Genomic DNA, 24,958 nt, shown 5'->3' with positions numbered 1-24,958 from the left:
TGTAATCTATCTTATCTTTCATGGCACCTCCACCATCAGATAATCTCTTGTACTTTTTCTAGGTATAAAGAACCACTTCTTCCCAAATATTTTGTTGTTTATGTTTGTTTTTATCTGTTGTAGGCATTTGTGTTGCTACTATGAGTCTGGCACTATTGGTTCGAATTTCTTTTACATTTGTATTGATGTGTTTTGCTGGCTTTAGTTTTAAGGAGAAAATATTTATTGCTTTATCGTGGATGCCCAAAGCTACAGTCCAGGTAAGAACATATTAAGTCATTTTAATAATTTTTAATGTTGATTTTTTAAAATTCCAAATGAATGTTACTTTAATTACAAAATGTAGGCTATTAGCCTTGCTTTTAAAATACTTGGTCATAACTACTCATTGAAAACAATGTAATCTTTTAAAATCTCAGTTTTAAAAGCAATTCTTCTGAAGTTAAAAAGTGTACTTTTAATGACAAATACTTCCTAAACTTCTGAAACTTTTTTTTTCTGTTGTCCCAAAATATAAAATAAGAATATATCTGGATACTGGAATGTTTACATTTTGCTGAATATTATAGGGATAAATGTAATGATTTTATAGTAGAGACACATTAATTCTTTTAAAAATATATCTTTCCTACCCTTGCCACCCACTCCACCATACATGAATGCACGTGTATTATTTTTAATTATGCATTTAATTTATATGATTTTAATTAATGACTAAATCTCCTCACCAGACTATCTGGGAAAGACAGGAACAGTGTCTGCTTTCTTTCATTATTTTTCCCCTAGTACTTAATACAGTGCCTGGCACGCAGGAAGTACACAGTTAGTAAGCATTGCATTTCTACAAGAATGAATGATGAATGAATGAATGAATGAATGGGGAGACCTTGTGGTTTTGCCCTCTGATTCAACGATATTCTGCTCCTACAAAGAGGTATTACTACTTATTGTTAGACTTTTTAACCTGGCAGCATAATGTCTTGATTTCCGGAGATTCTTTTTTCCATTGTTATTCCAAAACAGAAGTTTGTGAGTTCTTGTGCATCAAAATTCTCTATGTGTCAGGGTTAAAAAAGCAGGTCCATGGGACCAGCCTGGCTGTTTTGCCTGTAACGTTAGGCAAGTTACTTCGTAATCTCTCATGTCCACTTTGTAGATTCCAAACCTCTTGTCAGTTTTACTGGACACACTGCCTCCCAAGTAGGAAGAATAAGGAGAAGATAAGCAACAAAATCCTAGAGAACCATAAGAAACCTTAGTATTTTGTGTTTTCTTATTACAGCCAAGAACCGTATAGTCCATGGTAAAGGTAAATAAGCAAAGCCCTGCTTCAGCTAGAACTCCTGAAGTTCTGAGACTAATGCGAGCACTCAAAAAAGATACTGAAACAGGAGAAAGCTGAGATGATAAAAATACAAAATCAGCCCCAAAATGTGTGCACAATGATTTGTCACTATTTCACTTTTCATCCAGATATATTTGCTAGGGAGAATACAGAATTGATGAGTAATTCATGAAAATTCCTCAGCACTTTAAGTCTTGTCTCTTTTCTGATGGCTTACTACTAGGTTTTGTTTGTTTTAACAGGGCCATTAACTTTTATCATGTATTAACTATTTAATATTTTTCTTTATGTCTCATCTTTTTACCCCCTACATGCAGGCTGTATTAGGTCCTCTGGCTCTAGAAACAGCAAGAAGCAGCGCACCCCACTTGGAACCATATTCAAAAGATGTGATGACAGTAGCATTTTTAGCCATCTTGATTACAGCTCCAAATGGAGCTCTAATTATTGGCATACTGGGACCCAAAGTACTTACACGCCATGATCCAAACAAAGTCGATGTAGAATTGACAAAATTAGAACTTCATTAAAAAGTTTATTTGCCATCACCTGCCTGCTTCTTTTAATAAATTATCTTACATGAGAGAAAAATTAAAACACACAAATACATGGAGATTGTACATAGAACCAAGGATTTAATAAATATGTGATTTCATTACAGAGCTTTCCTATGATTTTTAATTCCAAGGTTAATTTAATAAAATAGTATTTATGTATTTTAAGAACAAAGTAAATCTGTAAGTACTCTAGGAAAGTTTAAATAATCCATCAGGCTGAATCTGCTGTCGTATTACAAACTCGGTGTAATAAAAAATTAAATGAGCCCAATGACAGAAAGGTAAGATAGTCTAAGCCTCCAGACAGGAGAAGTAGAACCCACCATCAGTTTAGTAATTCGGTTAAAAAGATCACCAGAAAGGAAAAAAATGCCAGGAATAAGTGGGTCAACAAAATGGATTTCAAATTCTGTTTTTCGTGACTATCTGAATGAATGGTATGTTAAATAAAAGAACCAAAATTAGACTTATTTACTTCTGCAGTACCCTTAAAATGACAAGTTTAATAGCTTTTAAATGAAACATTATGTGTAGTATTTATTTGTAGATATAAAATTAAATCACAAATGGAAATAAACCATGATTTTTCAATGAGTATAAAATAAAGAATTAAAGTCAGCCTGCGGAAATGAAAGATTAATAGACTTGTCCATGTGAGCTTTTCTTTTCCTTAGTAATACAGAATCTCCTTTTAATTCTGGCTGATGAAATCTGCTATGCTTATATAGAACCAATCACAAGCAAAATGCAGTTTCCATTTATGTCAAGATTATTTTAGGAGTGCCTGGGTGGCTCAGTCCTTAAGCATCTGCCTTCGGCTCAGGTCATGATCCCAGGGGCCTGGGATCGAGTCGCACAGCAGGTTCCCTGCTCAGCGTGAAGCCTTCTTCTCCCTCTCCCACTCCCCCTGCTTATGTTCCCTCTCGCTGTGTCTCTCTCTGTCAAATAAATAAATAAAATCTTTTAAAAAAAAAGATTATTTTTAAAGTTGGAAGGGTCATGTAAAAGCTTCTCAAATAGCCTTAGTGGATGGCTTCTTAGAAATCATTCAGACTTCTTTGGCAAAAGCCAAATGCAGGAACTAAACATTACTTGGTTTCTCTCTTCCCTCTTCTATGTAAGTAAAATACTAAAATAGCACAGAATGTGAACTTTACACATAAATTTGCAAAGTGAAACAACTATAAGGCAACCAAAACTATATATATACATATATATATGTATATTCCTGTTAAGACTGGGACCTTCCACAAAATATAACGGTAAAACTGTCAAAAGTTCACACACACCTGGATAACTCTGGAGGAGATAAAATAGCTGCTGTTCTAGTAGCATTTTCTTCTACATTTTTACAACTCAGCATAGATCTTATGCCTCATTTTCAACTATTTTAATTCTAGTACTAAAATTCTAAAAATTTAAAGTTCTAAACCACTCCAGTGTTTTGACTAATGTTTAAATCATGAGGGTAAATCATTTTTACTAATAAGTAAATGAAAATATATTTACATTCACAAGATAGTATTTTACATTTACAAGAGAATTAGATTTTAAAATAGAAAGTTGATCTTAATAAAAGATAAAGGTACAACAAATCATTTTCAGAATGAGGAACTATGTTTTTTTAATTAAGGGGAAAATTGTCATTTTTTTGTGATTTATAGATTGTTTCTTAAGTATTAAATTTAATATTTATATGTTCATAAGACCAAAACACTCTACTTTTTAAAAGTAGTGTTGCAGGCATTCGAGTAATTTGAATTTTAAATTTTCTATATAAAAACTTTTATAAAAATTACCTTCATTAGGAGCACGTGCACCCCAATGTTCATAGCAGCAATGTCCACAATAGTCAAACTGTGGAAGGAGCCGAGATGCCCTTCAACAGATGAATGGATAAAGAAGATGTGGTCCATATATACAATGGAATATTACTCAGCCATCAGAAAGGATGAATACCCACCATTTGCATCGACATGGATGGAACTGGAGGGGATTATGCTAAGTGAAGTAAGTCAAGTAGAGAAAGACAATTATCATATGTGGAACATAACAGTGTGAAGGACCACAGGGGAAGGGAGGGAAAACTGAATGGGAAGAAATCAGAGAGGGAGACAAACCATGAGAGACTCTGGAAACTGGGGGTTACAGAAGGGAAGAAGGTCAGGGGATGGGGTAACCAGGTGATGGGTATTAAAGAGGGCACTTACTGTGATAAGCACTGGATGTTCTATGCAACTAATGAATCGTTGAACACTACATCAAGAACTAATGATGTTCTATATACTGGCTAATTGAACATAATAAAAAAAATTACCTTCATTAATGTCATTTTAAAATTACAACCAGTTAACCATGTGTACAGTATTCAAGTGTTCATAGTATTTAAACAAGTAAATACAAGAATACTGTTCCTTATAAATTTATCAAGTATGTCTTTGTTTACTCATTAATATTTTTTCACTAAGGAATTTTTATTAAAGCAAGAATTTTATAATCCAAATTACGTTTCCTTGCTCAGTATTCAATTCTGTTATTTAAAACAAATGACATTCTGAGCTATTCCACAGTAAAGAATTATAAAATTAAAAGAATGCTTTAAATTTTTGTACTTTGCTGAAAACTGTTTTTCCCAGGATTTATAAAACATTAGTTTTTATAGGCTTGTCTCTTTTCTGATGGCCTTGTTTGTGTGTGTGTGTGTGTGTGTGTGTGTGTTTAAATTAGGAAGTAGTCTAGACCTAGCATTTGCTCAGTACACAAGGTTCAAAGTTCCTTTTCCTCTTTTGCATCTATTTTATATTTAGCAATTTTCCCAAAATATGTAAGCTTTTTGGTATTTAGATATTTTTCTTTGGTGAAGCATGTGTTTCTATTCATGGTCCCTGATCAATTTTAAGCAGTTGGAACTCCAAGGACATTGTTAATTGCTTCCTGGGAAGCCTTTTTAGCTTGGTGGGCTTGTAGTACACCAATGCTTCAGCAACCTTAGATCAGAGAGACTGGAGATTCAAGCCTATGGAGAGGTTCTGGATTCTCCAACAACACATTGGTGATTTTTACCAGCAACAGTAGGGTGCATGGCTTGCCTAAAGGAAGCATTCACCCAAATTTGTTTTTGTATTTGAGGAGGAGCAGATGCCAACATGGAAGTAGTTACAGGCTCCTGACCTTGTACATTAACAGCAGGCTGCTGCATGGTAACCTGTGGCTTCACATTAAGACGTTGTTGAGGATTGCAAACTCCTACAGCATACTTATACTGTGGAAGAACACTGACGGCAGGAATAGCTACCACAGCAGCTGCTGCAGTGGCGGACCCACTGTGCTGTGTTAGCAACACACTGTTGACATGACTCGTGAAACCTATAAAGAAACTGGACTCACTATTCAATGGTAGTCTAGGAGCAGCTGGGCAGATAGTACCAGGCATAGTTGGAATGGGACCCTGAACAGTCCAGCAAGGACTTGGTCTTAGTTGAGCAATTTGGTGAGGAGGATAGTATGCAGCGTGGTTCCGAGTCTACAGGATAGCTGCCGGGAAGTAACCTGAAGGACGTGTATCCAGGTACTGTAGTCGTTTCCAGCTGGTGATTACGTTGAATACTAGCTGTTATATCATCACCAGAGCCAGAAGTCCCCTGTATTCCGTCAACTTATGATTTTTTTAAATATGCAGTGTGTTTTGGCCCAGCACAATTGATTTTTTGATTCTCAAATTGTCCCAAATATGGTCCTTGGGTATCCTTCACAATTGATTCTGTACTCTTTGGACATGATGCCATAGTGTTTGAATGCTTTCTTCCTTTCAGGCATAACAAGCTGAAACAAGTCCCAGACAAATGCATTTTCCCTACACCAGACCTGGAATCAGCTAGTCTCCAAAAGACTGGTATCTTTCCATGAAAATGGGTACGTTAAAACCAAAATCTGAAGGTTAGGAATGCTCACTCTGGCTGGAGAATCATTGCATCTAGATCTTGTCGGTAAACATTGCTAAAAAATACAAGTTTTAGAAATCATAAAATACATGTTATAAAATAAAAAGTGTTGTTTTTTACTATTACTATTACTGGTGATTTTAGAATATAATTCATAGCACAGATTATATATAGTCAGAATCCCTTCAGTGCTGATTAATGAGGGGAAAAAGTAAATGTTATATAAAACCATGCAATTATAGGACATAAATTCTATAAGATAACTAAATATTTTTTTAAAAGTTTCCTAAGTTATCATAGTTTTTAATCACTTAAAAATAAAACTATGGGGCACCTGGGTGGCTCAGTCGTTACGCGTCTGCCTTCGGCTCAGGTCATGATCTCAGCGTCCTGGGATCTAGCCCCACATAGGGCTCCTTGCTCAGCAGAGAGCCTGCTTCTCCCTCTCCCACTCCCCCTGCTTGTGTTCCCTCTCTCGCTGTGTCTCTCTCTGTTAAATAAATAAAATCTTTAAATAAAATAAAATAAAATAAAAATAAAACTATGAAAAACATGACATCGAGTTGCTATTTCTAATTCAAATGTAACATCATAGGGCTTTTACTTTTGTCTTTTTTCTCTTACACTGAATATCTTGGTTCCTAATATTATTAATGTGGTATTAGCTTTATTTTATAATATTCAAAAATTTCAAAATAGCAATACCAATATTATTACTTATAATTACTGAATTAAGTTTAAGATATTTTGCAGTTCTTTTTGTCCTTAGACTTATCTCACCAAAGATGTCCACTAAAAGTACTAAATTCTAAAGCCCCTTGAAATTATATATATATATATAATTACATATATAGTTATAGTATATAATATATATACTTTGATGTACAGATTTATTTATTTCTATTTGCTCTCAGTTCTAAGAATTGCTTTTAAATAAGATATATGCATAATTTTGGATATGTAAAACATTTATATAGTTTAAAAGTTTTATATATTTTCAGACTTTGGGATTTTTCTAATCTGATAAATGAGGGATAGCTTTGCAGTGAAATTTTAAATTTCTTTGACTATGAGTGAGTGGGCATCTTTTTCATTGGTTTAAAGGTCATTTGCCTTTCTTTTTCTGTAAACTATCTGTTCATGTCCTTTGTGATTTTTGGTATTTCTCTTTTCTATTTTAAAAAGCTCTTTACATGGAAGAGAATAGTCAATTGTCTGTGATGTAAATTACAAATATTTTCTTCAGTTTTTCTTTTGTCTTTTGATTTTGCTAGTTGCGCTTCTTTTGTTAAGCAAAAGAGTTTTCTGTTCATATAGCTGAATATATGAATCTTTTCCTTTATGCTACTAGATATTGATTCATGGTTAGAAAGGAATTCACTCATTTTTCCCTTAGCACTTATATAGTTTCATTTCTCACTGTTACTTCTCTAATGCATTTAGAATTTATTCTGTTATGTGATGTGAGGTATGGATTTAACGTTATCTTTTGCCAAAAGATTATCCAGTTATCTGATCCTGGATCAGTTTGGTAGAGATGCCGAAACAAAGTACCACAAACTGGGTGGTTTAAAACAACAGAAATTTATTTTCTCATAGTTCTGGAAACTAGGAAGTCCAAAATCAAGGTGTCAGCAGAGCCATGTCCCCTCCAAAGCCTCCATGGGAAGATAGATACTTCCTTGCCTCTTCCAAGCGTTCTCTGGCTTGTAGATTATCACTCCAGTCTCTGCCTCTGTCTTTTTTTTTTTTTTTAAAGATTTTATTTATTTATTTGACAGAGAGAGAGACAGCGAGAGAGCGAACACAAGCAGGGGGAGTGGGAGAGGGAGAAGCAGGCTCCCCGCTGAGCAGGGAGCCCGATGCGGGGCTCGATCCCAGGACCCTGGGATCATGACCTGAGCCGAAGGCAGACGCTTAACGACTGAGCCACCCAGGCACCCCTCTGCCTCTGTCTTTACATGCCTTTCTCCTGGTGTGTCTCTGCATCATCCTCCCTTTGTGCATATCTGTTTCTGTGTCCAAATTTCCCTTTCTTAGGTTGTTAGTCATATTGGATTAGGGGCTCGGCCTACTCTGGTATAGCTTCACCCTAACTTAACTAATTACATCTGCAATGACGCTATTTCCAAATAATTCTGACTTATTGAGGATTAGGACTTCAACATATCTTTTGGGGGAACACAATTCAACCTGTAATAAGTAGTAGTTATTAAAATAACTATCCTTTTCCCTCTGTGATTCAAGATGTCTTCTGTATTGCATATTAAATTTCCATATATACTTGAGTCTATTTCTGGAGTTTTATTTTATTCCACTGATTTATCTATTCACCTACTAATACCAGAATATTTTTCTTAAATGTTTATTTGAAAGAGAGAGAGAGAGAGTGGGAGGAGGAGCTGAGGGTGAGGGAGAGAATCTCAAGCAGACTCTCCACTGAGTGTGAAGCTCAACAATTCGGGGTTCAATCCCTCTACCCTGAGATCATGACCTGAGCTGAAATCAAGAGTTGGATGCCTGACTGAGCCATCCATGTGTTACAGAATATTTTAGTTTTAGTAGCTTTATGTTATCTTTTAATATCTGGTAGAGCTAGCTACCCTCAATGCTCCTTTTCCCCTAGGACTTTCCTTGTTTATTTATTTTAAGATGAACTGTTTAAATACAGAACATAATTCTTGCATATTACTCTGCCTGCATCTTGAGAACAGTATAGCAACGTGTGGTAAAGTATCCAATCCAACATTCACTGCACAAGGAGAGACACAGAAGGAAAGTGTGGATCAGGGAACATCAATGCTTTTCATAAAAGAATTGAATAGACTGTGTTTAAGTGACTTTCTTTGTTTAAGGGAAGGAATGACTACTGTATTTAATATCCTTTAATGTAATACTACATTAATTTATATTGTACATTATACTCCCATGGTGAGAGTATTCTTAATGTCCTATTATTTTTAATAAAAACAATTATTTTTGTTGTGCTTGTTCATAGGAGTTATTGTCTGTTGGAATGTACACATAAGAATTACTTCATGGTGGGGCACCTGGATGGGTCAGTCGGTTAAGCGTCTGCCTTTAGCTCAGATCATGATCCCAGGTTCCTGGGATCAAGTCCCACATCGGGCTCCCTGCTCAGTGGGAAGCCTGCTTCTCCCTCTTCCTCTGCCCCTCCCCCCTGCTTGTGCGCTCAGTCTCTCTCTCTCTCCCTCTCTCTCAAATAAATAAATAAATAAAATCTTTTAAAAAAAAAAAGAATTACTTCATGGTGTAGGAATCTCTAGGTTTTAGATAACCATTTGTATTATTGTATTAAAGAATAATCTTCTATTAGTAAGCTAGTTACAGGTTTAAAGCATTGTTCCTCCATGCTGTTTGTTTGTATGTTGGGCAGAGGACTTTAGAATTACAGAATACAGGAGCAGGAAGACACTTGGTGATCATTTAATCTAACCTGCCTCATCTACATGAGAAAACTGAAACCCAGATATATTATTACTGGCCAGTGTCCCATCTGGGCCTCAAATCCACCTCTCTCAGCTAGCTCTCTGAATATCAGGGGCCACATTGACCACATCATTATTATTTCCTCTGCTCTTACCAACAATCTTCCAACAGTTCCATTCTGTATCAGTTCATCTCAAGTTTTTTTATTTTCTGGGGTGCCTGGGTGGCTCAGTTGGTTAGGCATCTGCCTTCAGCTCAGGTCATGATCCCAAAGTCCTGGGATCGAGCCCCACGCCAGGCTCCCTGCTCAGCAGGGAGTCTGCTTCTCCCTCTCCCTTGCCCCTCCCCCATAACTCGTGCTCTCTCTCTCACTTGCTTTCTCTCAAATAAATAAATAAAATCTTTTTTTAAAAGTTTTCTTTTTTCTTTCACTGACAACATATTACTTAAAATATTACTGGCAATAGTTCATATCAATTCCAATGAAGTAGTATTGGATGTGTACTGCCCCCAGGGAGGTAGTGTAATTTGGGCTACATAGTTCCTTTTGTCTGAAGGCAATTCTTAAGGAGGGTCTTGGTTGTGATCCCTCAACAGACAACACTCAAAGCAGTCAGGGGAATGAGTACCTCGGTCCTGAAAGAAGGACATTGGCTACACATCACCACCCCTTGTGCCATTTGGATCTTTGGCTCTATTGTTCCATATAATTTCACTCCCATCTAGGAAAAGCTCCTCCAGGATTCTTTTCTTTTGCTGGGGAAATTTATGAAAGGAACATTAATGGAATGAACTATAGCCCCTTACCTCTGCAGCTGGTCTTGCACCCTCAATTGATTATCTCCCTCCTCTACTATCCACATACTATCTGTTCTACATTTCTCTTACCCTCAGCTCACACTTCTGCTGGTCTCTGTCACTTATCTGGCAGGGTGACCCAGATCATCATCCCTGAGTGGTCTTAGCCCAGGTCATTATTCCTCCTCTACTGAACAAAGAATGTCATGCTCAGCCATGGTACTGCACTTGTCTACTTCAATTGTGCCATCAAAACTGAACAAAAGATTACCTAAAGATCCCCCAGTGGATCACTTGGAATGTGCCAACCATATTCCTCTCTCCTTCCATTTTGTAACAGGATTGAGAGAGATAAGAAGCAAAAATTTCCCAAGCGGGTCATTGTGAATGATGGTAAATGTGCCACTCTCTCTTCTACCCTTGATCCTCTGTCTGCTGGAGACATGGGACCATATAATGGTCATTGATCTAGAGTGTATGCTAGCGTGCCATACTTGTAGCTTCAAAGGGCTTCTAAAGCTTTTTCTATCACTCCATCAGTTTGGCAGGTTCTGGCTGTAATGATTTTATGATTTTTGCTGGATCACTCATTCACATTGTCATGGGTTCACTGCTGCAACTACTGTGCTATAAAGTGTCTTCCTTGGTCCAATGCAATGATGACCAGGATTCCATGTTTGTGGGTCAAACATTCTGTTAGCCCTTGGATAGTGGTACTGTTTGAGGCCATATGAGCAGGAAAGCAAGCCCATACTCAGAATAAGTCTCAGTTCCAGTCAAGATAATTGCTCTCTTTCCTAAATGGGAGGGATTCAATATATTCAACTTGCCACTATGTGACTAAATGGTCTTCTTGAAGGATAGTGCCATATTGAGGCCTCAGGGTTGTTCTCTGTTACTGGCAGGTTGGACATTCAGCAGCAGCAGTAGCTACATCAGCCTTGGTCAGAAGGAACTTCTGCTGTTTGGGCTTCTTTATAGCTTCCATCCCTGCCACAACATTTATGCACAATTGTGCCAGTACTTAGGTGGCCAATGGAAGAAGCTGGCTGACATCAACTGACTGAATCATTTTGTTGCCTTGGTTGTTGGTAGATACCCTCTGTAAGAGTTAATATGTGATACAAAGATCTTCATATCTTATCTATTTCCATAGTTTCATCCAAATGCCTCTTTCCCAGATTTCTTTGTCTTCAATTTTCCAAGTTTTTTCCTTCCAACCCCTGACCTATCAACCAAGCCATCTGGCTATGAATATATGAGTACATTCTTACTCTGGGCCACCTCTCTATACATGCAAAATGAATAACAAGGTACACAGTCCAAAGTTCTGACTACTGGGAGGATGTTATTTTTTGATACCTTTCCAGAGCTGAAGTAGGCAGCCATACAATTTTGGCTTGCATCCACATCTTGAGCTGAACTTTCAATAAACCAAGTTTAACAAACTTTTTCCTCCCTAAGCAATATGGGAATACCTATACAACCATAGTTGCAAGCTGAGGGAGAGAAACTAGTGAAATAGTTTTTGATGACGTGAGAACCTGGGCCACCTGCTCATACTGTTTACTTGTGCCCTGTAGTACTTCTCTTACCTGATCCTTGATGTGCTACTTCCATCGTATGATGGTTTGCTATGGGGCCAAGTTGTCCTTATGAACTCGGTAGTCTAACAAAACCAAGCTCATTATGAGAAGTTCTAGTCACACGGTCACTCAATACCCATTGCCAGGTGAATCCAGTATTATTAAGATGTATAATTATACTATACAATATGATATATAATTATGAGCAGCTGGCATGGCCTTGCTAGAGAACCCCATAGGACTATGTTGTGATTCTTCCTATTGCAGTTTGCCGTACACTCCACATGGTGTCTTTCCCACTGCATGTATCTTTAATGTCTGGATTGAGTCTGCTGGATTGTATGGCCCAAGTGGTAGGGCTGCTTGTACTGTGGCTTGGACCTGCTGCAGAGCCCTTTCCTACTCTAAGCTCCTGTCAAAGCTGGCAGCCTTCTGTGTCCCTCCGCAAATGTGTAAGAGCAGTACTCCTAAGTTTGGACTATGCTACTGCCAGAACCCAAAGAGACCTATGAGACACTGTGCTTCCTTCTTCACGGTGGGAATACAAGATGCAATAGTTTGTCCTTTATTTAAAACCTACCGCAGACCACTGGACCCTTAAAATTTCTATTGATGTGGTAGGTCCCTTCATCTTCAAAGGGTTTTCTTTTACTCTCAGGGTTGCGTGTGTCCCAGATGTCCAACATACTTGCCATTTCTTATTCACCCAGTCTGATTTAACTGATCCATATAATGAACAGAATGTCCAGACAGTCCAGGTCTCTTTGGACTATATTATGATAGAGCGTAGAAAAGCTAACATAGAATTTGGACAAGACTGTAAATGTATGTTGTTGTCCTTCTCATGAATGTGAATTGCTTCTGGTAAATGTCCCTTAAAGTACTGCTTCAGGTATATAGCACACCTATTGGTCTATAATCTTTTCCTCTTCATCCAATTTTAAATATGTTCTAATTTTAGTATAATTACTTCTTAGTTCCATAAATTATTTGGGATTTTGTTTTTAATTTCCAAAATTTATGTATCTCTTTTGGATCACCTATTTATTTATCTATTTATTTATTTATTTTTAAATTTATGAGAGAGAGAGGAGGAGCAGAGGGAGAAGGAGAAGCAGGCTCCCTGTTGAGCAAGAAGCCCGATGCAGGACTCGATCCCAGGACCCTGGGATCATGACCTGAGCCAAAGGCAGACGCTTAATTGATGGAGCCACCCAGGCACCCCTGGAAAACCGTTTTGTTATTGATTTCTAATACTAGTGCTTTGTTGTCTATACATGAATTTTAAAATGTGATAACTTGACCATAGAGTTGAGGGTCCATATCTGGGCTCTCTGTTCTGTTCCATTGGTCTATATGTCTGTTTTTGTGCCAGTACCATGCTGTCTTGGTGATCACAGCTTTGTAATATAGCTTGAAATCGGGCAACGTGACGCCCCCAGCTTTGTTTTTCTTTTTCAAAATTTCCTTGGCTATTCGGGGTCTTTTCTGATTCCATACAAATTTTAGGATTGTTTGTTCCAGCACTTTGAAAAATGTCATTGGACTTTTGATCGGGATGGCATTGAAGGTATAGATTGCTCTGGGTAGCATAGACATTTTAACAATGTTTATTCTTCCGATCCATGAGCATGGAATGTTTTTCCATCTTTTTGTGTCTTCTACAATTTCTTTCATGAGTGTTCCGTAGTTCCTAGAGTGTAGATCCTTTACCTCTTTGGTTAGGTTTATTCCGAGGTATCTTATGGTTTTCGGTGCTATTGTAAATGGAATCGTTTCTCTAATTTCCCTTTCTACAGTTGCATTGTTAGTGTTTAAGAAAGCAACTGATTTCTGTGCATTGATTTTGTATCCTGCCACATTACTGAATTGTTGTATGAGTTCTAGTAATTTGGGGGTGGAATCTTTTGGGTTTTCCACATAAAGTATCATGTCATCTGCAAAAAGAGAGAGTTTGACTCCTTCTTTGCCAATTTGAATACATTTTATTTCTTTTTGTTGTCTGATTGCCATTGCTAGGACTTCTAGTACTATGTTGAACAAGAGTGGCGAAAGTGGGCATCCTTGACGTGTTCCTGATCTTAAGGGAAAGGCTCTCAGCTTTTCCCCATTGAGGATGATATTCGCTGTGGGTTTTTCATAGATGGATTTTATGAGCTTGAGGAATGTTCCCTCTATCCCTATACTCTGGAGAGTTTTAATCAGGAAAGGATGTTGTATTTTGTCAAATGCTTTTTCTGCATCAGTTGAGAGGACCATATAGTTCTTCTCTCTCCTCTTATTAATGTGTTCTATCACATTGATTGATTTGCGAATGTTGAACCACCCTTGCATCCCTTGACTCTATGGTCAAATAATCTTCGATAAAAGCAGGAAAAAATATGCAATGGAAAAAAGACAGTCTCTTCAATAAATGGTGCTGGAAAAATTGGACAGCCACATGCAGAAGAATGAAATTCGACCATTCTCTAACACCATACACAAAGATAAACTCAAAATGGATGAAAGACCTCAATGTGAGACAGGAATCCATCAAAATCCTAGAGGAGAACATAGGCAATAACCTCTTTGACATCGGCCACAGCAACTTCTTTCAAAACACGTCTCCAAAGGCAAAGGAAACAAAAGCGAAAATGAACTTTTGGGACTTCATCAAGATAAAAAGCTTCTGCACAGCAAAGGAAACAGTCAACAAAACAAGGAGGCAACCCACAGAATGGGAGAAGATATTTGCAAATGACACTACAGATAAAGGGCTGGTATCCAAGATCTATAAAGAACTTCTCAAACTCAACACCCAATAAACAAATAATCAAGTCAAAAAATGGACAGAATACATGAACAGACACTTCTCAAAAGAAGACATACAAATGGCCAACAGACACATGAAAAAATGTTCATCATCATTAGCCATCAGGGAAATTCAAATTAAAACCACATTGAGATACCACCTTACACCAGTTAGAATGGCAAAAATTGACAGGGCAAGAAACAACAAATGTTGGAGAGGTTGTGGAGAAAGGGGAACCCTCTTACACTGTTGGTGGGAATGAAAGTTGGTACAGCCACTTTGGAAAACAGTGTGGAGCTTCCTCAAAAAATTAAAAATAGAGCTACCCTATGACCCAGCAATTGCACTCCTGGGTATTTACCCCAAAGACACACATGTAGTGAAAAGGGCCATATGCACCCCAATGTTCATAGCAGCAATGTCCGCAATAGCCAAACTGTGGAAAGAGCCGAGATGCCCTTCAACAGATGAATAGATAAAGAAGATGTGGTCTATGCGCACGGACCAGCCCTTGCCGCCCGGGCTGCGACTGTCCCCGCAGCTGGACCCCGGCCGGGTGGCCGCGCCCCAGCTGCGCTCGCTTGCCGCCACGGCCTGCCTCCCCGTGTGCGGGCGACGCGGGGCACCTCGCTCCCCATGGGGCCGCGGGACTGGCTGAGGACCGTGTGCTGCGGCTACCCCTGCCAGTGCCTGGAGGAGCCAGCCGCACCAGAGAAGGAGCCCCTGGTCAGTGATCGCAATCCGTATTCTTCGTTTGGAGCAACTCTGGCGAGAGATGATGAAAAGAACTTGTGGAGCATGCCCCACGATGTGTCCCACAGAGAGGCAGATGACGACAGAATCCTGTACAATTTGATAGTCGTTCGAAATCAGCAGGCCAAAGATTCAGAGGAGTGGCAAAAACTCATCTACGATATCTACACCCTGCGGCAGATTCGGAGGGGAGTGAGAAATAGATGGAAACGCATTTTAGAGGATTTAGTGTACGTCATGGATTGAATTAGATGAGCGTGATTGGCCAGTTAGGAGCCGCTGTCTAAGAGGCAGATTGGAAGATATACTGTTTGTAAGAGAGACAGTGAAACTCGGTGTAGACTCTCGGAAGGACTAAAAGGTTTTCAAAAGGAAGCCGACTCTTGGTTGTCAGTGACGAAACTCAGCACCATCAGTGATTCTAAAAACACAAGGAAAGCGCGGGAGATACTGTTAAAACGGGCTGAAGAAACCAGTATTTTTCCAACAAGCTGGGAGCTCTCGGAGAGATACCTCTTTGTCGTGGATCGTCTCATTGCTCTTGATGCAGCAGAAGAGTTCTTTAAAATTGCCAGTCGAACTTACCCCAAGAAGCCTGGAGTCTCAAGCCTGGCAGATGGCCAGAAAGAACTGCACTACCTTCCACTTCCAAGTCCTTAAAGGAGAGTCAAGGAGGCAGAATTGGAATTCCCCTCAACTGGTACTCAACAGCCAACCCAAGTTGGACAGATGCATATAGAAGACAGTAAGCAAGTGGAGGGGTAGCTAAGTGAAAAATGATTCTAAATCCTATAAAAAACTAAGGGCCTGGGCGCCTGGGTGGCTCAGTTGGTTAGGCGACTGCCTTCGGCTCAGGTCATGATCCTGGAGTCCTGGGATCGAGTCCCGCATCAGGCTCCCTGCTCAGCGGGGAGTCTGCTTCTCCCTTTGACCCTCCTCCCTCTCATGCTCTCTGTCTCTCATTCTCTCTCTCGCAAATAAATAAAATCTTAAAAAAAGAAAATTCATCTTTAAAAAAAAAGAAAATTCATCTTTAAAAAAAAAAACTAAGGGCTTGGAATATTTGGTCTTCAAGAGGATGTTACTGTAAGGAGTATTCAGGTTGCGTTGAGATACACTGGTGATCTTGTATCAGGGAGTTGGCCCGTGGGATCTTTCCTCTTGGCTGATTAGATTTCAAGAACTCACTGTCCCCACTTTGGTTTTGGTTGTACATAAGCCTATTGGGAGAATGGGATGTTCTAGGTAAGAAAACAGTAAGATTGATAGAGCTATCATTGAGCCCAAATATAGATTACCGAATTTTAAATAATCGTTATATAATATAGACTAATGCCAAAATAATACCAGGCATTATATGACCTTTCTTTGATTTGGAAGATCTTTCAGAACCTTGCAGGTGTCAGAGGCATCATCTTGAGTATAAGTCATGATTATTCAGAGGTTCCGATGTAGCAGATAATAGAAATATCTAACAGTGCTGCCCAGAAGGGACTTCCAAATAGATCGATCCCAGGCAGAACTCCCTGCAGCGCCATGTCAAAAAGCTCCATCTTCAGTGGTGGGACTTGCATCTTAAATTCTCAACATTATCAATACCTGGTTACCTCATTTTGACATCTCATCCATTTCTAGACCACAAGCCCTTGCTATGTTATAGCAGCTATCAACTGAAATGTTTGACCTCCACTTCCTTCTCTTCTCTTTAATCTGCTTTTGGCTTAGTGGCTGAGAGTCGCACCTGCCCAGGGACCCGCAGTGCAGACTTGCAGCTCTGCGTGTGTGGGCGGTGTTGCAAGGAAGGTCATTGCTGGACTCTCTTCCCATTCGGAAGAGAATTTTCAAGCTGGAGCAATGCTGCCAATACGGCTTGCTTCTCTCTCCACAGACTGAGAAGTCCAGCCTCGGAAGTTACTTGCCACTTGAGCAAGGAGCTTGCCGGGAAATAAATCATGGTTCACATTATTGAATAGACTTTCAGAACCTGTCAGATGTATGGGTAGATTGCTGAGAACACTGGCAATATTTTTACTCCTACAGACTTTGCTCTTCTGACTTCAGGTAAAAGGTAACTTGTCTTTAGTTTGTCCAGGGGACTGTGACTTGAAAACTTGCTGACCAGCTCTTTTGATAGTGTACACAATGTTTGAAATATTTCTTAGAGGAGATACATGTTCCTCATTTCTTAATGCATTGCAGACCAATTTAACTGACATGTTTCAGGAAGATTCTTTCTAGTATAGTAAGTAAGCTAAAAGTTTTGTTTTTTATATTTAACGCTTAACCTCTCTCTCATGTTGTTTAAAATTAGACTGCAGACAATTTCCCTCACTTCTGTAGGCTCTTGTGAGATAAACGTACAGATAGTGAAACAAATAAAAACAAAACAAACAAAAAATAAACAATAAATCTTTAAAAAAAAAGAAGAAGAAAATGTGGTCCATATATACAATGGAATATTACTCAGCCATCAGAAAGGATGAATACCCAACTTTTACATCAACATGGAAGGGACTGGAGGAGATTATGCTAAGTGAAATAAGTCAAGCAGAGAAAGTCAATTAACATATGGTTTCACTTATTTGTGGAACATAAGAAATAGCATGGAGGACATTAGGAGAAGGAAGGGAAAAATGAAGCAGGGGAAATCAGAGGGGTAGATGAACCATGAGAGACTATGAACTCTGAGAAACAAACTGAGTGTTGTAGAGGGGAGGGGGTGGGAGGATGGGTTAGCCCGGTGATGGGTATTAAGGAGGGCATGCACTGCATGGAGCACTGGGTGTTATATGCAAACAATGAATCATGGAACGCAACATCAAAAACTAATGATGTAATGTATTGTGATTAACATAACATAATAAAGGGGCACCTGGGTGGCTCAGATGGTTAAGCGTCTGCCTTCGGCTCAGGTCATGATGTCCAGGTCCTGGGATCGAGCCCCACATCGGGCTCCCTGCTCAGCAGGGAGTCTGCTTCTCCCTCTTCCTCTGCCCCTCCCCACTGCTCCTGCTCTCTCTCTCGCTCCGTATCTCTCTGTCTCAAATGAATAAATTTAAAAAAATTCTTTAAAAATAAAAAGAAAACATAACATAATAAAATAAAATTTAAAAAAATAAAGTGTGATAACTTTAGGCCTAATATCTGGTCAATTTTTGTAAATATTTAAAGTTTACTTGAAGAGAATAGGGATAATTTAATTGTTGATTATAGTTCTATATCATCTATATAGCCTTACTAAGTTTAAGTCCATTTAGTCAATTACTAAAAATGATGTGTTAAAATCTCTGTGTATTTGTGTATTTATCAATTACTCTGTATAATTCCATTAATTTTGGCCTTATTTATTTTGAAGATATATTATTAGGGATTTACAATTTTAGAATTGGTATATCTTCCTCGTGAATTTTTACTTTTATTATTATCTAGTGAAAGGGGGTGAGTTTGAGCATTTCAAGGCTGATCGCAGGAGGAAAATATGGCCATGAGGTGGCAGTAGCACACACAAGCTTTATTTGGGTGATACTTTGAAGGTTTGCGTACTGGGGAAGGGCCCCAACACCATCAGACCATCCAGAGGCTTAAGACTAGGAGGCCGTCATTCAGAAGGGGAGGAGGGCAAGGGACCTCCTGGAGGAGAAAGGCATCAGAAAGAGGGCTTATGTGTCTAGGTGGTTTTGTATGATGTCACTCAGCAGCATGGCGGGGAGTCTCTGGGTCAGAATTCTAAAGAGCTGCAGCAGGTTAGCGTCTTTATAACCCAAGACTTATTTTATCTGTGGCAAGCCGATTTTAGGCACAGTTTCATAGGGTATGTAAAGCAGCCAAGCTCTAAACAGCTAAAACTCTGATTAAGCTATGTTGAAAACAAATGGATGTGTAAAATTTTGATATGGTGCCAGTGGGCTTTTGAGCTAATAAACAACCCAGGGGCCAATATACAGAGGCCTCATTTGCCTCATTCACAGGGTAACACGTAGTGATTCTCTTTATCACTTTTTTTTTGCTCTCTGTTTATTATATTTTACTCGTTTTTTGGGTTTATTTTTATTGGCATGATTTCAGTAAACAGTCAGTTTATTGTAGTCTGCTATCTTACCACTTATTTATTATTAAAACTGCTGTAATAGGAATTTTACCTCATTCTTTGTTCCACTTAACTAAAACTGCTCTGGGTAAGGTCATCAATGACCTTCATGTTATCAATACCAGTTAATGGTTTACATTTTCTTACAGTGTATACACACGTTTAGGTAATTCAAAATGGGATATCATACATGGAATTTAGTACTTTTTTCTCTTTTTTGCTTACTCTCTCCTCTTTCTCCCACTCAAATTCCCATCTTTACCTCACCCACCCTCTCCAGACAAATAATGTCATCCTCATTAGATTTCATCCCTATTTTTCTCCACACTCATAAAATCATATACCAACATATATGCATATACACAAGACCCAAACATACATACAAGTGTGTATATATATACACAGAAATTTATTATCATATAAAGGGGTTTGGGGATTAAACATGCCATACTTCATTTTGCTTTTTTCACTACTGCATAGAAATGCTGAGTCGATTAATATAGTTCTAATTTGGATTTTCCACTAAGATCAATGTTGAAATAAAAAACATATATAGGGACGCCTGAGTGGCTCAGTCAGTTAAGCGCCTGCCTTCAGCTCAGATCATAATCCCAGGGTCCTGGGATCGAGCCTGCTTCTCCTTCTCCCTCTGCCTGCCAGTCCCCCTGCTTGTACTCTCAATCTCTCTGACAAATAAATCTTAAAAAAAAAAAATATATATATATATATATATCCCCATACATACTGATTTTATTTCTGTAAGATTTCTGTGACATATATTTTTTCTAAAGTGTTACCAAGTTATTTTCCAAAAAATCTGTAACAATCCATATTTCTTATCAAGGGTACTTGCTCCCCTACTCCAAAATCCTCACCAACAATAGGTATTGTTCTCTTGATATGTGACCATCTAATGGGGTATAAAATGACAATCCTCTAATGCTTTATTTGCATTTCCTTGATTACTAGTGAGCTTGAGCATAATTTTATACATTTTGGTCATTTGGATTTACTTTTCTATGGTTATGTCTTTATGTACCCACATTTTTGTGTTGTGTTTTCCTGTAAGTGCTCATTTTATAGTATATATTATCACTACATCTTATATTATACATGTTAGTATAGATGTTAACTCTTTGTAACCCACATTGCAATTTTCTCCATATTTATATTAATATTTGACTCTACCCTTTATCACAAAAATTGTTAATTTTTGCTACATAGGTTTTCCCCGTCATTAGTCTATTTTCTCTCCCTCTCCCCACCTTTAAAATGATTTTAAACATCATTTTATATGTCACATCAAAGCCTTTAGTGTAAATTGGGAATCCAATTTTGTTTTCTTTGAATTGAAACACATTTGTCGTATATTGAATGTTCATACACATCTGGAGTCTCAATTCTTTTCTATCAATCTTGTTTATTCTTATTTAATGCAATTGCTTTTCTTATATTAACTGACTCGAGGGGCGCCTGCATGGCTCAGTTGTTAAGCGTCTGCCTTCGGCTCGGGTCATGATCCCAGGGTCCTGGGATTGAGCCCCATATCGGGCTCCCTGCTCAGCGGGAAGCCTGCTTCTTCCTCTCCCACTTCCCCTGCTTGTGTTCCCTCTCTCACTCTCTGTCAAATAAATTAAAAAAAAAAAACCTAACTTGATTCTGATGGGTTTATAGTATATGCTGATATCTGGTGAGTAAAGTTCCTCTCAATAGTCTTTTTTTTGGGGTAGAATTTTCTGACTATTCTTCTATATGAACGTTAATTTAATCCAATTTTTAAATAATCTTGGGATTCTAATGTGAACTTAATTAGATTTATATATTAATTTTATTTTTTATCTTTTTTTAGGTAGGCTCCATGCATAGTGTGGAGCCCAACGTGGAACCTGAACTCACAACCCTGAGATCAAGACCCGAGCTGAGATCAAGAGTTGGACACTTAACTGACCCACTCAGGCACCCATATATTATTTTAAAAGATTTATATTTTTACACTAGCAAGTTTTTTTTTCATGTGTTTAAATGTCATTCAATTTCTTTTAATAACATTTTCATAGGTTCCCCCCTCCATGGTCTTTTACCTTTCTTGGTAAGTTTCGCTATTGTGAATTAAATATTTTTCCCATTAGCATTTCAGGGTGCTTATTGCTACTAAATTTTGTAGATTCATCTTGTTTCCAAATACCTTACAAAATCTCTCTTTAGTTCTGTTTTTCCTAGTCTCTGTGGTTTCCTAGGTATATAATTACATCAACAGAGTTTTCTATTTTCCTATATTTATACTGATTATTTCACTTTTTAATCTTGTCACATTCACTGGATCATCCAAGAAAATTTTTAATATCATATAATGACAGTAAGCATTCATTCCTGCTAGTTCCTGATTTTAAATGGAAGAATTTGATTTTAAATACTTGTAGGCTTTTCATAAATAACCTTCATTGTGTTTAAATAGTTTCAACTTCTATTTTACTGAAGAATCCTGATTAGGTATGGCTATTGAATCTTAGCAATAGTTCTTTCAGCATCTATCGGTATGATCATGTTTTCTTAATTCATTTATATAATTGTGTTAATAGATTTACTCATCAAAATACTCAATTCCTGGATACAGTTCTCTTTGCCATGGTATATTAACCTTTTTTTTCTTAACTGCTGTTTTTAGAATTTTCATTAATATGTATAAGTGAGATTGCTCTGAGTTTATGTTTATCAGCTTTTCATATTCATGTTATATAACGATATCAAATGAGTTGGGAAGTTTTTCCTATATAAAAAATTGGGGATAATTTAAATAACATTGGAATTATTGTTCTTGCAATCTTAGTACTTTTTATTTTTTAAGATTTATTTTAGAGAGAGAGAGAGAGTACGCGTGCATGGGGGGGGGAAGGGTAGAGGGAGAGGGAGAAAGAATCACAAGCAGACTCTGCGCCGAGCACAGAGCCCCTGTGATCAGGACCTGAGCAGAAACCAAGAGTAGGACACTTAACAGACTGTGCCACTCTGGCACCCCAAGTACTTTTTAAATTATGGATTTAAAAACTCACTTTAAAAAAACTCACTTTTATGTTCTCATTTGATAATCAATCTAACATTTTTTTTTTTTTTTTAATCAATCTAACATTTTAAATTTCATCTTGGGTCACTTTCCATCATTTATGTTTTTCTAGGAAATTATCCGTTTCCTCTAGGTTTTCCAATGTATTACTTATACAGTTGTATGCAGCATTTTAAAATGAACATCGTTCATCATCTTATTTCACTTCTTGGCAGCATTCAACATAGTTGAAGACTGTACTTCTAAGTTGTGAGTTTATTAAATTTGTTGAATGGGTGTTATGGATTCCTATCTTCATTGTGATAAGGCAGAGGAATATATGATGGATACTAATGGAAAATTACAGGAAATTTGAAAATTTAGTGAATTATTTCTTGACATTTTTTATTTTCTCACTAGTACAGGGTTCACCTCTGTAATTATGCAACTTACTACCCTTTTCCCCTTTTCTACATATTGGAAAATTTCAGCCTTATAAGAGAGATCAGGAATTTAACACTGTGGCTGATCTATTTGACAACAGTAAATATTGAATTTGACAACGGAGAATACAGTCAGATATACTCTTTTTATAAGCAAAGAATCAAATATTTAAACCAAAGGACAATTAGTGGGTGATGTTGTCTCTGAGTAACAACATAAATATGCCTCTTGCATACAGATTTTCAATGTCCTTCAAGACCGTAACTAATATAAAATGTCATAATACCATCGCTAATAATATGGACTACTTCTTATATTAAAATAATGCTTGCTATAACATGACTCCACTAAACTGGATTTCTGCAAAAGATAGAAGTACTCACTATCTGAACATGATAAAATAAAGTGAGCTTCCAGGAAAAGACTATCGTGACAAACTAAAACACAGCTTCAGATGATGCATAGCCAAAACAAAACAAAACAAAACAGCTACGGAAGTTCTCTGCAGTCCAACCTCTGGTGCAAAGGGACTCCATGGCCAGCAAGACAGGCAGTCATGGAACTGCGGCTGAGTGCTTTTCAAACAAGCATATTTTATCCTCCCAAAGGTGGAGGTCCTCTAACATGATTTGTGTGGTTTAAATCACTGTTCCTTTAGTTTTCCTCATACTTTAAACAAATTATGTAGTGAATTACCATCATTAAACTTGAAAAACATTTCAATTAAATGGAAGAACTTCCTATGATAACCCTCCAAATATCCAAGAATGAGTCAAGAATGAGTCAAGGATTTCCTGCATAAATTTTCCGCCTGGATAGTGCTAAACTTTTCACTATTTGAAGTGGAAACTGGTATCACCAAATGCCACACATATCCTGCCTTCTTAAACACCATATACTACCTATCTTGATTCAAATTCATCATGAAACATCACTTGTATAATCTGATCAGAGAGATGCTCTCAGGGTCTGTGGTGTGCAGGATCCTATGTTAAATTCTCAAGCTGCTATGCTTTTAAAGTTCACATTAAATTTATTGTTTGGTTCCCTCCCCTGCTATCAGCTGTTACATTTTATTGTTTACCTGCCACTAGCAAGACCCTGTCCATTCTTTTGATTTTTTTTTTTTAGGAGAAATCAGATAACGAAATTCATCAGAATTAGTTGTGAAGTAAGAATAAGCAGACTCTGAAGATGGGGACCTGAGGCACTCAATTCTTAGATGTTTCTGGTAGTTAATAAAATACCCACCATAATTTAAGAACTCTATTGAACAGTAGAGTTTTAAAACTCTCTTTGCAGAGGGAGAGTCTGACAGCATGTTTCTACTGGAAAACTATAGGAATCACAATAAGGAAGGTAGAACTCTTTGGATCAGCAACTGGCTTAAGTAGCTTCCCATAAACTTATTAACAAATTAGGTTACAAAATACAAAAGCAATTCAATGAATCATCATATGAGGCACTGAATTCAAAGTTGAATTGTAAGGTGTTTTCGTAATACAACTTGCTTAATTACCCATATGAATGAGTCATTAATACCTCAAGCCTGCTCAACAGTTTTGGATACCTGATATTTTTGTAATGGTAGTGCTCATTTGCTGAGTAAGGCAATGAGCAGTTCCCTGGGTAAGGAGAAGCAGGCCTCAAAACAATCACGTGACAGTGACAGAGTTGTTTCTTAAAGGTTCTAGAAACCCAAGATAAGTATTTCAAGAGCTGTTATCTTCTGCTGTAACAATTCAGAAGCAGTTACTAGATACCCACTTTTTAAAGCAGACATGACAGAATTCTGTGATTTTACAAAAGGAAGTGACAGCAACTGATAATAATGCTTATGTAAAGGGAGTCATTAAAATAACAGCTTGCTAGCAGCCCGAGGCTTCTGAAAAATCTGCACAGGTAGGAAAATATTTGGACACAGCTCTTTAACATATTTTAAAAATTGAAAATGTGGGGAGCAAAAACTATCCTGAGAGTATAGCCCTTATACTTTTGGGTGTTAAAGTTACCTTTTATGAGACAATTAATTTTCAATTCTTCATATATGTTTAGTTGACAAAATTTAAAGTTGATAATTTCATTTTAGTCTCCACATTTTTAGGAAATTTTACCTTCTCCTGTGAAATCTAAGTCTGGGAACCACTAGAATATACATGTTGTTGT

General features: G+C 37.6%; 3 protein-coding genes across 9 annotated transcripts in view; 2 read left to right on the top strand and 1 right to left on the bottom strand.

Moving 5' to 3' along the window:
* SLC9B1 (solute carrier family 9 member B1) overlaps positions 1-21,436 on the top strand; it is an 86,282-nt gene extending 64,846 nt beyond the window's left edge. For 6 of the 7 annotated variants that reach the window (XM_078069024.1, XM_078069023.1, XM_078069025.1 and 3 more), the window contains 2 exons: positions 124-260; positions 1,663-1,890. In XM_078069024.1, the coding sequence (XP_077925150.1) occupies positions 124-260; positions 1,663-1,875 (350 nt within the window). In that variant the 3' untranslated portion in view covers positions 1,876-1,890. Of the gene's footprint in view, positions 1-123; positions 261-1,662; positions 1,891-3,710; positions 3,913-5,714; positions 5,815-21,157 lie in introns of those variants that run through there. The other variant, XR_013446417.1, reaches the window with a different exon arrangement.
* Positions 1-24,958, bottom strand: part of CISD2 (CDGSH iron sulfur domain 2) — a 112,765-nt gene that overhangs the window by 72,278 nt on the left and 15,529 nt on the right. The window lies entirely within an intron of this gene.
* LOC118537980 (melanoregulin-like) lies at positions 15,088-16,011 on the top strand. The gene is made up of 2 exons (XM_078068198.1): positions 15,088-15,451; positions 15,563-16,011. Exons 1-2 carry the CDS (start codon positions 15,105-15,107, stop codon positions 15,879-15,881), a joined length of 666 nt encoding a protein of 221 aa, XP_077924324.1. The 5' UTR covers positions 15,088-15,104; the 3' UTR covers positions 15,882-16,011.

The sequence above is a fragment of the Halichoerus grypus genome, chromosome 3 (assembly GCF_964656455.1).
Source record: "Halichoerus grypus chromosome 3, mHalGry1.hap1.1, whole genome shotgun sequence".
In the NCBI taxonomy this organism is placed as follows: domain Eukaryota; kingdom Metazoa; phylum Chordata; class Mammalia; order Carnivora; family Phocidae; genus Halichoerus; species Halichoerus grypus.
The sequence above is the reverse complement of the archived record's forward strand: the minus strand, read 5'-3'. Positions and strand labels throughout refer to the sequence as shown.

What these genes read in the sequence shown, in the direction of transcription:
- LOC118537980 (XM_078068198.1), top strand. Translation starts at nt 15,105, where the DNA reads ATGGGGCCGCGGGACTGGCTGAGGACCGTGTGCTGCGGCTACCCCTGC. An exon ending in CGCATTTTAGAGGATTTAGT is followed by an intron (nt 15,452 to 15,562) that starts GTACGTCATGGA and finishes AACTCGGTGTAG; the next exon opens with ACTCTCGGAAGGACTAAAAG.